Source organism: Hyperolius riggenbachi, chromosome 1, assembly GCF_040937935.1.
Source record: "Hyperolius riggenbachi isolate aHypRig1 chromosome 1, aHypRig1.pri, whole genome shotgun sequence".
Taxonomy (NCBI): domain Eukaryota; kingdom Metazoa; phylum Chordata; class Amphibia; order Anura; family Hyperoliidae; genus Hyperolius; species Hyperolius riggenbachi.
In genome coordinates this window covers 436862211-436877377 of record NC_090646.1, presented here as the reverse complement: position 1 = coordinate 436877377, position 15167 = coordinate 436862211, and the positions used below count along the sequence as shown (strand labels likewise).

Sequence of the window (15167 nt, the reverse complement as noted above, 5' to 3'; positions counted from 1 at the left end):
GATTAGCACAAATTTTGCATTCCCATAATTTTGCATCAAAATTGCAATTACGATGCAAAATCGTAATGCGAAATTTCAGAAAAAAGCATAATTAATTGTGTCTGTAACTGTAATCATTCATAATTTAGCTTCATTTTTATGTAATTTTGTGCAGACTTTAGCAGTTAATAGCAAAGTCCCCATACAGCCTCTTGTCACCAAAATTGCTAGGTATTTTAAGGAGGATAGTGGGTATACATTAAATAAAGACAGTGTAGTTTTTGAGAAAAATCTAATTTTAAATATAGATGAAAAATGGTTTTTAAACTCTAATTTTTCTGAGTTTAAAAACCATTTTACTTTCGCATTTTTAAAATCGATTTCCTCAAAAACTACACAGTCTTTTTGACTTGTACCACTTTCTCCTTAACATATGTAGCAATTTTGGTGACAATAGTATTTGATGCGGACTTTGTTATTTACCGCTAATTAGAAAATTACGCAAACATGAAATTACAAATGACTACACCAAATCAAGTGAATTTACAAATTGTAATAAGGTATGGGAGTAAATTTTCACAAATTATTTTTATTGTTGCTGATTCAGCAATCAATTGTGATCATGATTGCATGTTCATGGGGTCTCATGTACTATGACGGGGTTGGCGCAGCTCACAACTATGAGTAAGCACATGTGCATATATGCTTCATCATCTTTACACTTATGTGGGTAAACTTTATATCATCAGCCATTGTAAGGATGATCCCCCACTGTGAATAGAAGCCATTAAATGACAAGGATAGAGCGTTTGAGTGTGTATAGATATGAATGAATAGAAGTGATGAATAGCTACTTATTAACAGTTTAAGTCATTGCTGATACTTTTACACAAGACTGTACTGCTGTTTAGTTCAGAGATGGGATTCATTAGAATTTTACATTTTTCTTTGCTGATAATAAGTATACAAGACTTTTTTTTTTTTTTTGCAAAACTTTAGTACAAATAAATTAATACAAAATGTATTTTTCAGCTATTTATGAACAGTCCTGTGAAGCATATAAGCACAAAGGAAATGCCTCTGGATTTTTTTATGTTGATTCTGATGGAAGTGGCCCTGTGGAACCATTCATGGTCTACTGCAATATGACAGGTAATCTATGTGACCACTCCAATGCCTCTTTTCTTCTCTGGCTTGAAATGTACTTGACTTGCTTGATAGGCACTACAGAGCACATAGCAATATATTTACTGTATTTTGCATGCAATGCATTGCTACGCACATTGAAAATACATACAATGAATAAAACCATAGATGATATTTGGATTCCGTTTTATTGACAGAAAAATGCAAAAAAATAAACAAAAAACTTCCTTTTTTGTGAAATTAATATTTTTGTGTTGCAATTGCAAGTTATTACAAGATATTGAATCTTCAGATGAGTGTTTTTTCCAACTGGAGTAAAATTATAAATCAAGTTACAGCCGATATACTTTTTTTTACCATAACTATATCCTCCATTTACCTATAACCAATTAACAAGCATTGCTGTGTTTGATCATTCTCATTCAAGACAATGGGTACAGACCTTTACTAGCAGTGTACAAATGTTGGCTTGAGTTAGAGGTCATTGCTTCAGCTCCCATGCTTTCTATGTTTTCCAAACAGAAAACATAGATCTCAGTCAGATCTTCCATGAGATTCTCTTAAACGCTTCCCATGGGCAATAAGCATATTTTACACCACTTATGTTACACTGATAAAAGTTTAAGGCTATGGTCACAGCTCATGTTGCATTCCCTGTAACAGCAGGAACACTAAGGATTGGTAAACAGCACCACACATTATCGGCATGTTTTGTCATATACAGAGAAGCATACAGTCAATGAAAAGTATCCCTCACTGTAACTTGCATATTTTGAGGTAACACACTGCATGCAGAATATTATCATTCCGCACTCTGTTATTCCACAACGCATTACAAAGCATCTGTTATGCCGCAATGCACTACTGCGATTGTGGCTGTACGGAACTCACCTTCCATATGCTCCCACAGTGGGTCCGGTCCCTCTGAGTGCCAATTTGGTTGACCAACTTCCGTTGTGAGTCAGCACGGCATCTGCAGGAGCAGTGCACTTGTGCCAATGTGGACAGCTAGGACTTCCTATAAACAAGAGTTGCGCGGCTCGCACCTTGTCTTATTCTGTCATATTGCGGCCATAGTGGTGGAAAGTGGGTACTGCAGGCTTAGCTGCAGTATCATAGGAATAGCCAATGGGATGTCTGGATTTAGGTTCCATCATGCTCCCCTCCTACTTAATCATTGCACCCTTGTATGCTTGCCCGTGTTGGCAAAAGCTGCCTTGTGCTACTCAGCTAGGTGTGATTAATATTTTGGATTTCTGTCAATGGCCTTGCTTTGCCTTTTGGCACAGTTATTGGATTGCTGCCTGGACTGAGTTTTGGATCTGTTCTTGACCTAAAATTGCCTTATCCTTTGGTGCTGTTATATTTTGCTCTACTGTGTATAACCCCTGGATTGTTATTGGATTGGTTTGATTCTGTACTGTACTATTCTCGCTGATCGCCTTTTGCTAATGTGGACTGTCTGATTTTCCCGCTTGTACCTGTCTAGTGTGGTTCTTTTGGTATCCCTGTCTTGCTTGCTTCAGTTCTTATATCTTATGCATGTCAAGGCCTGGGTGTAACTGGGTGTTGGGACAACACACTTCCCATTCCTCGGCTGACCGGAGACATGCCACACAAGGTGAAGACTGTGGAGAAGATTGGGGCATAGGAACTGAAATAAGACAGTGGATCCAGCAGGCCTCACTGTTAAAAATGTTTTGCAAACATTTCCATGCTAAGCTCAGGAGTGTCTGTTTCCAGTGCAAGTTTGAAAATGTTGGTTTAGATTTCTGTAGAGATTCACAGAATGTCTGGCCTCCTTGCAGAGACTAGAAGACAATAGTGTCTCGGTGAGGTTTCTGTACTTTAATTGGGAATAAGCTGCAAATTAAAAAAAATATTTCAGCACAATACTTCCAATCACTCATTGCACCATTATGCAGCATGATAATGCATCTGGAAGTGGTCTTTCCAGCCCCTAAAAATATTATTATTATTATTATTACTATTACTATTATTATTATTATTATCACTTAACTGTCCCTCAGAGGGGCTCACAATCAAATCCCTACATGTAGTCATATGTCTATATCATAGTCTTTGGATAATTTTTATGTGTAGTGTAGTGTAGTGTATGTATAGTAGTTGAGGGACAATTTTTAGGTGGAGGCCAATTAACTTATCTGTATGTTTTTGGGATGTGGGAGGAAACCAGAGTGCCTGGAGGAAACCCACACAGACACAAGGATACAAACTCCTTGCAGATGTTGACCTGGCTGGGATTCAAACCGGGAATCCAGCGCTGCAAGGTGAGCTTCTTTTAAAAGTGGAACCAAACTCAAAGCTCTTCTCTAAAATATTAGTTAAAGCATGATAACCTTTATGGAAAAAAATCTTTAATGCAATTTATGGAAATCCTAAAAAATCTTTAAAAAAAAAAAACCCAAAACCCTGAAGCTTTAGTTCACTTATGCAGAAGACACTGATAGGGTTAAGACTCAGTGGTCACTTTATGGAGAACTGCCTCCGCAGAGCTATTGTAATCTATTCACAGTTGGTGATAAGAACTAATTAGAGTTAAATCTGTTGATCTGCCTAGACAACCACAGAACACAGAATACAGAAAATACATTTCTTCAGCAACTATATATGGGAATATAAAGGAATACAGACTTTTGCTTGTGTGACATGCAAGAGTTTGGGTCTCCTATAAGTAAAATAATTGTAGATATATAAGTGCATTTGTAGCATCAAATAAGTACTGTGAGATTAAACTGGGCAAATGAATAAATAACTACTGTATGTGATACTTTTTGTTTGTATCTACTGAAATCCTGTTGGGATTAGCTTCTGGAAATCACATTCTTTAGTTGATCTACACAGTCATACAATAAAAAGGCACACAGAAAAGGATGAATATTTGCCTGTTGGACAATATTTTTCCTAATCAAATGATTTGATACAATCATGACTGTTATGATTTTGAAAAGGAAAACAGGAAGGAAAACATTTGCACTATTAACTCTATTCAACCCAATGCTGAGTTTTCTATAAAAAATGTACCAGTCCTCTTTATGCCTATTTTCCCTTTGTAACAATCTCCTCTGTTCTTTACATGAGTTATGTCTCCGAACTCTCATTATGCCTGTTTCTGCTTTTGGTACAGTATCACATTAATTAACCTGCCTATTTATAGAGAAATGATTATGTGTACAAGCAATCAAATGTGGATTTTCAAATCAGATGAAAGAAGTTACTCTAAAAAACGAGATCATATAACATTTATTTGATAGCTTTAATAAAAAAAAGAATAATATACAGTTTAAGAAGACACAAAAAAATTATACCACTGGTATATGGACTTTGTATAAAAAAATCCTGTAAAACTGTATAACTAATTTTATGCAAAAGGACTTGTAGATGTACCAGTGAGAAGCTGAGAAAAATGTAATACACATTTACTATTAAAAGAGGGTTACTATTTTGAAACAAAATTGTTTTGTTCCATCAAAATAACAATATTCACTCACATTGCTCTGTCAGTTTGAGTGGAAGCACCTTGCATGTTTAATTATGGCAGATGCAAGAACAATATTTGAATGTTAGAGTATTGCCTTTAAAAGCATTTATTCCATATACTTTCCATAAGAATTTGAAAATGTTAAGACTCTTTGGAATCTAAATGCAAAATGTAATTACACTCCTCTACTGTACTCTTACATGAACATCATCCTCTTTCATGATAACACAGAATCAGAATCGCATTTATTTCGCCAAGCACGACTGGGTCATGCCCGGAATTGGGCTTGGCACATGAGTACAGGGCATGTACATAGAAACATAAGAAACAGCATAGCATAGAGCCTAGTGGCATCACTTCATCTAACAAAACATATACTTAAAAGTTTCTAAACACAACTTGATCCAAACATAAACATAATACTTTTACTTTTCCAAACACATTTTCCAAACACATCTGTCAAGTGGTTTACATGCAGAAAGTCAAGGGGGGGGGGGGCAGTCTACGGGGGAAGAGCATGGGCAGAGTTTATGGAGTTCAGTGAAATTACAGCCGAGGGAAAGAGGTTGTTTTTGTGTCTCGTGGTCTTTGTTGAGATGGACCGGTACCTCAGATATCTCCGCCCCAAGGGGAGCGGATTGAAAAACTGGTGGCCAGGGTGGAAGGGATCCTTGGCAATCTTCAGTGCTCTGGAGCATAGTCTGGTATTGTAGAGGAAGTCTAGGGCAGGGAGTGTGTTCCTTTTCGCTGATCTGATGACCCTTTGTAGTTTGTCTGTCGCCTTCGGTGGATCCAGCATACCAGACAAGGATGGAAGAGCAGAGGACGGATTCGATGGTTGCGGTATAGAAGTTCGTCAGGAGTTTTTGTGACATGCCGAACTTCTTCAGTTGGCGGAGGAAGTAAAGCCTCTGCTGGGCTTTCCTCTGGGTGGAGACAGTGTTTGCCTTCCATTTCAGTGTGTTGGAGATGGTGGTGCCCAGGAGTCGGACACAGGGCACTTTCTCCACCGCCATTCCTCCAATGTGCAGTGGGGGTGGGGAGGAGGCATGTTTCCTAAAGTCAATAATAATCTCCATGGTTTTTGCATTGTTGACGACCAGCTTGCTCTCCTTGCACCAGTGGCAAATTCTGTCCACTTGCTGGTGGTATGCCTGCTCGTCGTTATTGGAGATCAGGCCGACTATGGTGGTGTTGTCTGCAAATTTGATTACCTTGACAGAGCTTGCCGAGGATCTGCAATTGTTCATGTACAGGGAGAACAGGAATGGGGACAAGACGCAGCCTTGTGTGGCCCCCGTGTTGGTGGTCTTTGGTTGCGAGGAGGTGGAGCACAGCTTTACCACCTGGGATCTGTTTGTAAGGAAGTCATTGATCCACAGTTGGAGTGTGGGGTGGACCCCGAGCTCAGCCAGATTCTCCTGTAGTATATGGGGGCTAATGGTGTTAAAAGCCGAGCTGAAGTCGAGGAGGAGGACCCTGGCGTATGAATTTGGTTTGTCAAGGTGGTTGTTGACAAGCTCCAGACAGATGTTAATGGCGTCGTCGGTCGACCTATTTGCCCTGTATGCAAATTGATACGGGTCTAGCAGGGTTTCTGTTTTGTGTTTAAGGAGAGGCAGGACCGCCTTTTCGAAAGTTTTCATTATGACCGATGTGAGGGCGACAGGCCTGAAATTGAGATCAGACGTGCCCTGCTTTTTGGGTACAGGGATGATGGTGGACCTCTTGAAGCATGCCGGTACTTTGCCACACTGTAGGGACTTGTTGAATACGTAGGAAAGGATAGGAGCGAGGTGCTAAGCGCATGTTTTCAGGCAGGCTGGCGACACTCCGTCAGGGCCTGGGGCTTTCCTGGCCTTTAGCCTGGACAGGTGACACACCACATCCGACTTATTTACGGCCGGGCTAGGCAAGTTTTGGCCTGGTGGTACTGTGGTATGGGGTGAAGTGAAGGGAGCCTGTGGCATCGGAAGCTCCGCAGGAGGGTCGTTCTCCTCGAACCTGCAGTAGAAGTCACTGATGTCTTCCGCCAGCTCAGTGCTGGGAGGTGCGCTTTGGGGGGGGGGGGGGCTTGTAACCAGTGGCAGCTTTAAGCCCTCGCCAAACAGCTTGTGAGTCATTTGAGGAGAGGTCCTCTTTCAGCTTGTCTGCGTATCCTTTTTTAGCACTTCTCAGTTCCCTGTCAAGCAAGTTTCTTGCCCTCCTGTATTCCTCCTGGTTCCCGGACTTGTGTGAGGCTTCCTTGCTTCTGCGCAGTTGACGAAGTTTCTTGGAGAACCATGGCTTATCGTTTGGGTAGACTTTGTGAGTTTTCGTTGGTATAAAGGAGTCCTCGCAGAACCTGATGTACGAGCTCACGTTGTCTGCCCACTCATCCAGGTTTGGTGATTCCAGGGCCTTCCAGTCTGTGCAGTTAAAGCAGGCCTGAAGTTGGAGCTTGGCCTTGCTTGACCACACTTTGGTTGATCTAAGGATTGGTTTTGCAGTTTCAAGGCGCCTCCTGTAGGTGGGAATCAGGTGGATGAGGCAGTGGTCGGATGCGCCCAGTGCTGCCCATGAGGTAGCTTTGTATGCGTCCTTCAAGACCGTGTAGCAGTGGTCAAGGGTATTCACGTTCCTAGTGGGGCATGTGATGTGTTGGTAGAAGCATGGAAGCTCTTGGCGGAGGTTGGCCCTGTTAAAATCCCCTAGGATGATGAACAATGAGTCAGGCAGGGTTGACTCCCAATGCGTGACCGTGTCACTGAGTTTGCGCAGGGCGGTTTTGGCATCGGCATCGGGTGGGATGTACACACCGACAAGGACATAGGATGAAAGCTCTAGGGGAGAGTAAAAGGGCCTACAGTTAATCATTACAGACCATAAATCTGTACATACCGGCAGCAGCATTGCAGAGCAGTCCAAGGTCAGTGCATACCGCATGTACGGAGCAGAACAGTTGATTCCAGTAACAGTGTCAGCAGCTGTGACTGTGGGGCAGTGCAAAGCTGTGTGTAATGGGCAATGTTAAGCAGTCTGTGGCAGTGGCAAAAGCAGTTTAGCAAGGTGTGCACTCTTACCAGGTCCAGAGTGGAAGCCAGCTGTGTGGACCATTGGGCTGGGCTGGGGACATCAGCAAGGATAATCCAGCAATGTGTGTTGCGATGGGAGCTCCCACAGCTGGGTCCTCAGCAGTGGTCCCTTGCCTCTGTGGGCTGCAGTGTATCTGGAGCCGGTTTCGTGAGGCAGGAGCAGCCGGGGTTCCGATGCGGGTGTCTTGTGGTGCCGGTTGGTCACGTGGGGTTGAGTCGACCAGGCCTGTATGCTGCCCGAGGGGGCCTCTGCGGGCAGAGGGCTTTCTGCTGTGCAGTGCTGGGACTGTGTGCAGCCCGGGGGGGGGGGGCTCTGCGGGCTGGGGGCCTCTTCCCGTACGGTGCAGTGCTGGGATTGTGTGTTGTGTGTTGTGTGCAGCACGGGGGGCCTCTGCAGGCTGTGGGCTTCTTCCAGTGTGGTGCCAGGACCTGTGCGTCCCCAAGCGGAGGAGCGGGGATAGGCTGCCCGAAATCCTCTGGGCAGCGGTGCAAGTTTTTGAATGCCCGCAATCCTCTGGGCGGCGGTAGTTGCCGGCGGTGTCCTGCGTGCTGCCTCTGCAGGCTGAGGGTTTCCAGCTGCGTGGTGTGGTGCCGGGAGCTGTGTGACTCCGTGCGGTGGTAGGGGCCGGCGGTGGAGGTTTGCGTTCGGCCTACCACGTGGTCCGCTCCGCGTCCCTCGCGCTGGGCATGTGGAGGGTGCAGGCAGCCCCAGCCCCAGTGAATCTCTCTCGGGAGGACGTGGGGGACGTCCCGGGGGTCTGGACAGTGAGGCGGCTGGCAGAGGAGGAGCGCTCAGCCCCAAGTGAGAGGGGGCACAGCCCGTCCGCCTGGCCCCTGCACAGATGAAGTGCATCCACTCACATGATAGAATGATGATGAATATAAGGGTTAAAACTTAAAAGTAGATTTAGACAGGTTGATCTATACCCTTCAAAGAGACCAGCACAACATCCCTATGTCTACTTCAATGAAGAGAAACAGGGACAGTTTAATTACTTTTCATGCAGCCCAGATACAGAAGGTCTTAGCTAAAGCCTTTCAGACCACCTAAATTGACAATTGTTGTATCAAATAATCCAGAAATTGGTATATTTGTATACTTCTAAAGATACAAAAGTCAGGAAATCCAGGTAGGCTCATCAGTACAGCTCTGAATGCTTTCAAAATATCTGGTCTTGTAGAAAATATTTTGAAACCAACAGTCACAGCCACTGTATTAGGCTTGGGCAGTCAAGGCTGGTAAAGCCCAAAGATAATGAGCTCATGAAAACATTAGTAACTTCATAGACAATAGTGCAAGCTACACAAGAATACACAGTCCATGTTTCTGGCTGTTATCAGATATCTAATACCATACACACGCATAGTCCTAGGACCAAATCCAGATTACACATCAACAGTATTTCTCCATTTCCAAAGTGACTTCCAGCTCAAAGAAGTATTTGGAGTACTGAGGCAAAATGTGAGATTACAACTGCATTGAAAACTGAAGCAGGTCAGATAACATAGTTGGAGAACAGTGAAGCCATATTCAAAAAGAGGCAAAACAAATGGACCACAGACTGGTTTCCTGCAAGAAGAAAAGTCACAAAGCAGAACAGGACTATACAACATATCAGAAGTAGATTTGGCATCCAAATGTTTCTTATGTTCACCCTGGGCAATGAAGAATGCTGAACATTGCTGATTTTTGGAAGATAATAGAGGTGTTTCTCACAATCAGGGGCAATTCACACAATCTAAACCACAGATGACATCACTGTTTGGACTTGTAGGTCCTGAAGCCAGCACAGAACTTTGTATTGTATGAGCTGCTCCTGACTGCGTGAAACATTAGCCACTTCCGCAAGTCAGTAAAAGTGAATTCCAGGGAACAAGATTTATCTGCTTCCACTGTTCCTATAACCTAGGTAAACTGAGAACTTTTTACCTGACTGAGTGTGGACAATGAACTTAGGTTCAAGGGTGCTCAGTGGTGTGTAGACATCGCTCTTCGTAGCATGTTGCAAGCTTTTCACAGAATCAATGAATTAATTGACTTTTTAAAGAGAGCCTGTAAAAGGATCCTCATTTTGTAAGCTTGTTTTTATGTGCACAGAAGAAACTTTGGGGAATTAGAGGCATTGCAGCTTTTTCTAACCACATAAATTGGGATATGTGTGGAGAGGATGATCTGGTGAGATTTTGCACTCTGTGGTGTTGATCAGCTGTGTTTGTGGTGCTCTCTTATTCATGCCCTGAGTGTTTTATCAAGTTTCTTATGAAGTAATTTGAGTTATTAACGCATTTATTTTATATGTTTGGAGCACAGGAATTGTATATTGAATAAGAGTGGAGGACTACAACTGTGTTTATCATTTTAAATGCTAATTTTATTTCAAAATAGATTTCTTGAACATTGCTACTAGATCATTCCAATGGTCAAACTAAAGGTAGCCATACATCTAGCGATGATGACCAGATTCCACTAAGAGACAAATCTCTCTCTAATCAAATCTGATTAGAGAGAGATCTGTTAGCTGCCCACATATTGCAGTCCAATTCCCAATCAGGTTAATGCTGAAATCGATCCAGAATTGGCGTTGTGACGCCACATCCGGCACCTTGCTGGTCCGACGCTGTCTTCCTAATGTGCAATGTGCCCCCCAGGTGTCCAGTGCACTATACAGTAACTGTCCATGGTCACCGCTTTTCCACCGATGGCTCCGGGTGCAGTCTTTGGTCCATACACGCACCCCAAATCATTGCCGGTGTACACATGGACGCATGTGTGCCCACCTTACTCCAGCAACCAAGTGGGGCACATGTATGGACCAAGGACTGCACCTGGAGCTAGTGGCGGACACAGACAGATAATGTATAGTGTACTGGGCATGGGGGGGGGGCACATTACAGATTAGGGGGTTTAATTGTGTTTTTCGCTCATCCCTATATCATTTGCCGTTACCCCTGCGCACTCAACCTGAAATTGGTCACTTTGTCGGTTGGGCATGCACTTGGCGGCACAGATTTTCATCCGATTCCATTCATCTGATCTGTGGCCACCTTAACTACCTGTGGACCGCCGCAGTATAAATCTACGGCGGGCAGGGGGCGCTGCAGTTCTGACCGGACGTAAACTGTACGTCCCATTGACCGCGCACCCCACACCCGTGCCCACCGCTGTCGCCGCTTGATCTCCGCCACAATATGCTGCCCTGCCGCCTCTATGACAGCAGAGCACTGTGAGCCGGGCAGGAGCCGTTTTCATTGGCTCCTGGCCCTGTCATTCATGTAAGCCGTTCCCATTGGCTTACATGGAGTGACAGGGTCAGGAGCCAATGAAAGCGGCTCCTGACCGGCGCACAGCGCTCTGACGTCATACCGACGGCAGAGAGCGCAGCCTGCTGCAGGGACAGAGTGGCGTGACCATCGGGAGTGGCAGATTTTAGCGGTGATTTGTCGGGAAGCGGCAGTTTACTGGACCAGCACCCTCTGTTCCTTAAGGGGGCAGAGGGTGCTGGTCCCGAAGTGGTTAAGGTAAAACAATAGATATCTAGCTTAACAACAAACTTATAGTCTTCTTATAGTCTGCCTTCCATTTCTGTTGTCTTGCTTTCTGAGCTAACTTGACTTTTAAATGAGTGCTGACTCAGGATCATTCATTCTATTGTGCAGATGTTATAAACAATAACATTTATACTAATTTCTTAAATTTCCCACCATGTAGAATCTCCTAACATTTTTATTTTAGCACAGAGTGGCAGAGAAAATGTTTATTAATGGTTTTAAATAGTTCACTTGAGAATTGGCTGTGCATAATTTTGCAGGAGCAATATTTCACCAGGCATTTAATGCACCTTTCAAGCTTGTAAAGCACAAGGTAGTTTCTACTTCACCCCTGAGAATTCATGAGCATATGCTGTTATTTTCAACCATACCTCAATGTTCACAAATGTAGCTAATCTTCCTACTGAATATTTAACCTGACAAAGTGGAACATATGTTTGTTTATAAAAAAAAAACACACAATGAAAAAATCTTTACTGCCTACATCTCCGTTATTCCCAATAATGGCTGAGGCTTTTAATCTGACATGTCTATCATTTAATTAGCATGTGGTTGCATTGCATTACTAAGTTCATTATTAGAGGTCACTCAGCTGGTTGGAAACTTCCCTTTTTAGTTAACCTTATATCTGATATATATATATCTGTAAGACTATAGTATTATCTGTAAGACCATAGTATTTCCCTGAGGAATATTTGATTGATGTGTTTTCAATTTAACTTAATTTAAGATTAGTATGCTTGCAGGTGTTAGTAATAATAATAACATACATCCATAACTGCAGACTAGGTATAGTTTGCAAAAATTATTGTATGTTTGCTATGAATGTCTTTACAATACATTAGATTATTTTCTTGCATGATCATGTAGGTTTAATTTCAGTTTTTTAAACATGGAATACAATAACAAAATTAATTGTTTTTTAACCAGTAGCTGACCGCTAGTGGTTTTAAAACATCCAATTTGTCCCTCTTAATGGACCAATGAATGGTTTAAAATGTCAATCACTGCGGACATTGCTTTGCACACGCGCACCCGTCGGTACTTGGAGATCTACGATTGGTGAAAGGGAACCAGTGTTCCCTGAACCAATCAAAGTGCCTGTAAGGAAAGAGCATGGCTTCAGTGAGAGGTCAATGATCTTTCCTGTAACAACACTGTCCTGTGTGTTTTGAACTCTGTTCAAAGCTCACAGAATAGTGTGTGTGGGGACATCTAGTGGTAAAAAAAAACATAAAAATACACATTTCACACTACATTTTAAACTTTATACATTAAATAAAATTAAAATTAATTCCTCCTTGCTCCCTCCCCTGCCCCCCATAGTTACCAAATGAAAACACTTGTAAAAAAAAAGTGACAACATTGGAAACAAATACATAAATAGTTACATTAGGGACTCTGCTTTTTTACTGCCGCCAGGAGGCCGCAATAGCAGCATAGGGGGCGATATACAGGCTGGGAACGTGAACAATCACTCGCGTTCCCATGCCTGTCGGCCGGTGATGGCCAAACCGGAAGTGCTCGCCGGCGGGTCCTGGAGCATCAGAGCGGGGCTGCGAGGGCACCGATCGGCTGCAGGGGCCTGAGGGAAGCCCCAGGTGAGTTAATCTCATTTTTTTCCCCGGCTTTAGGTTCACTTTAAGATTCAAATTAAGTTATTGTGGTACACCATTAGCACATCAGAGGTTATACCGAAATGTATTCGGGGGGGGTGGGGGGGGGGGCTTTTTAATTTTTCTGTCTTCTTTGATCTCCTCAGTGCTTGGACTGTGAGCTATCAGGGCCTTCATTACTTGGGATGATTGCATTTTTCTATATGTTCTTGAGCTCTATCATTAATTTTGCTAAAATATTTGGTACATCGCATGACCTCTTATTTATGTAAGACATTCCCCAAGTTTACTTTTCACAGGATAGATTCTTCTAGAAAATGTATCAGATACATTTTTTGGTAATTCAATAAAGTCCTTTAGAATTGCCCTGGTGAGCTTTTTTCATCCACCCACACCCTATGAACTCTTCTTGCAATTTCTTTGACCCAATGATAAACGTTTGCATATTCCTTTTGGACCATGAATATTTTTAAAAGGGTCTAGTCTTGTCATTAATGGACTTTGTTAAATGTACCAGCTCCCATGTTTGTTCAAAAATATATTATTTTTTACATTGACTCTGTTAAAGAATCCAATGACAAAACAACAGAAGTTGTTTAGGTAGTGACTATCTGTACAAGATTTCTTTGCAAGCTTTTGAAACGTTACGTTTCTTCTTCAAGCATGTTTTTTTGAACTGGGTTCTTCTCCAGTTCTGAAACATGTCTAAAGAAGAAACTTAAAGTTTCAAAAGCTGCACCGAAATTGTGTACACCTAAATAACTTTTGTTGTTATGTATTTGGATTTTCTCCATGACTAATACTGGACCACACGCAACTGGCTTCTGTTAATGAAGCACTCCTTGACATGTCTGTAGATAGTTGGACTTTACATTATTCCATTGTGTTTTAATATTAATTTCTGTGTTTATCTGTGAAAGAGCTTTATTTTTTTCAAAAAAAAGGGTTTTTTTTTCAATGTACTGCCAAAAGGACTAGATCTGCTCCTCCAATTACTCCAATAACATCCCCCGTGCTGCAAGAAAAGCATCTGTCATTACTAAAACTCCACAACCTAAAAATATACTTCTTATCATATTAAGAAATCAGCACAGAAACACAGACACACACACCATAGCAAATGTTTAATTATGTGGTTTATTAGAGAAATGAAACTATCGTACTTCTTTGAACATAAGAACAGAAGACAATGGCTTGGCTTAGTTCTTTTGATGACACTAGGAGCCTATACTTGCTGAAGACTGTTAACAAGCTAATTTAAATGAAAGACTCAACTTTTTTCATGCTAAACTTTGTTCTACTTTTGTCCTCATTACGGGGCTGTATCTAACTACTTACTTCTTTTTTAACAGATACAGCTATAAGTGTTTTACATCACAGCAATGCAGACTTGAACAAGGTAAAGAGTTCTAACCGAGAGAACCCCCATACAATGAATTTCAGATACTCTGCTGACATGGAGCAGCTCCAGGCTACAATTAACAATTCTGAACACTGCGTACAGGAAATTGCTTACCTCTGTAAAAAATCCCGCATTCAACACAAGCAAAGTAAGTAATTAGTGACTTAGTAAATCTGGTTTCAGACCTGTTCATGTCATCCATGCTGTATTTTTTATTTTGCTATTGGCATTCAGAAGTGATCATGGGTTCCATAACAGAAGCCTATCTCAGTCACAAATCTACAAATTCAGCATAAGGAAGAACTGCAATGACATTTAGCAGAATGTAATAACTTGTTCAGTTTATTATAAGTTACGTAAGTTGCTTTTTTTGTGCTATTATGTAAGGGTCTACATAATTTACATAAAACCCAATAAACTTGATATGCAATGGCTGTACATGTAAAGTTTACTGGTGTACATTGAGTACACCACAATGTATGCATGTCAGCAGAAATGAATGGTTCAAAACACATACGGGCATGCAAACTTGTTGATGGATCATTATTATGTTTGTAAGTACCAAACCTAATAAAGAAAAATATTACATGTATTAGTATTATTTTCATAAACAATGTTAAAGGAAAACTACATTTGTACCACAGGCTATACAGGCTGGTGTGATTGGGACAGATGTGATGTTGCTTAAAGCCTTAATGAATTGTGTCTTTTATCTGGCCTTGAATTTTGAATATTTTCCTTGGGGGCAACTAAAATTGGTTTTTGCTACTGTGGCTTTTACTTCTACTGTTATTCACAAAGAATGATGTGGTGGAAGCATGCAACCTGTAGAATCAGTAATATGGAATTAATGGTATAAAAAAAACTGATATTAATACCTAAAAGTGTATGTGGTCCAG

The 15167-nt window shown here is 41.9% G+C and overlaps 1 protein-coding gene across 4 annotated transcripts in view; it reads left to right on the top strand.

Moving 5' to 3' along the window:
• Positions 1-15167, top strand: part of CNTNAP4 (contactin associated protein family member 4) — a 484789-nt gene that overhangs the window by 355268 nt on the left and 114354 nt on the right. For all 4 annotated transcript variants that reach the window (XM_068237691.1, XM_068237701.1, XM_068237708.1 and 1 more), the window contains 2 exons: positions 1012-1131; positions 14219-14416. In XM_068237691.1, coding sequence (XP_068093792.1) covers positions 1012-1131; positions 14219-14416 — 318 coding nt within the window. The remainder of the gene's footprint in view (positions 1-1011; positions 1132-14218; positions 14417-15167) is intronic.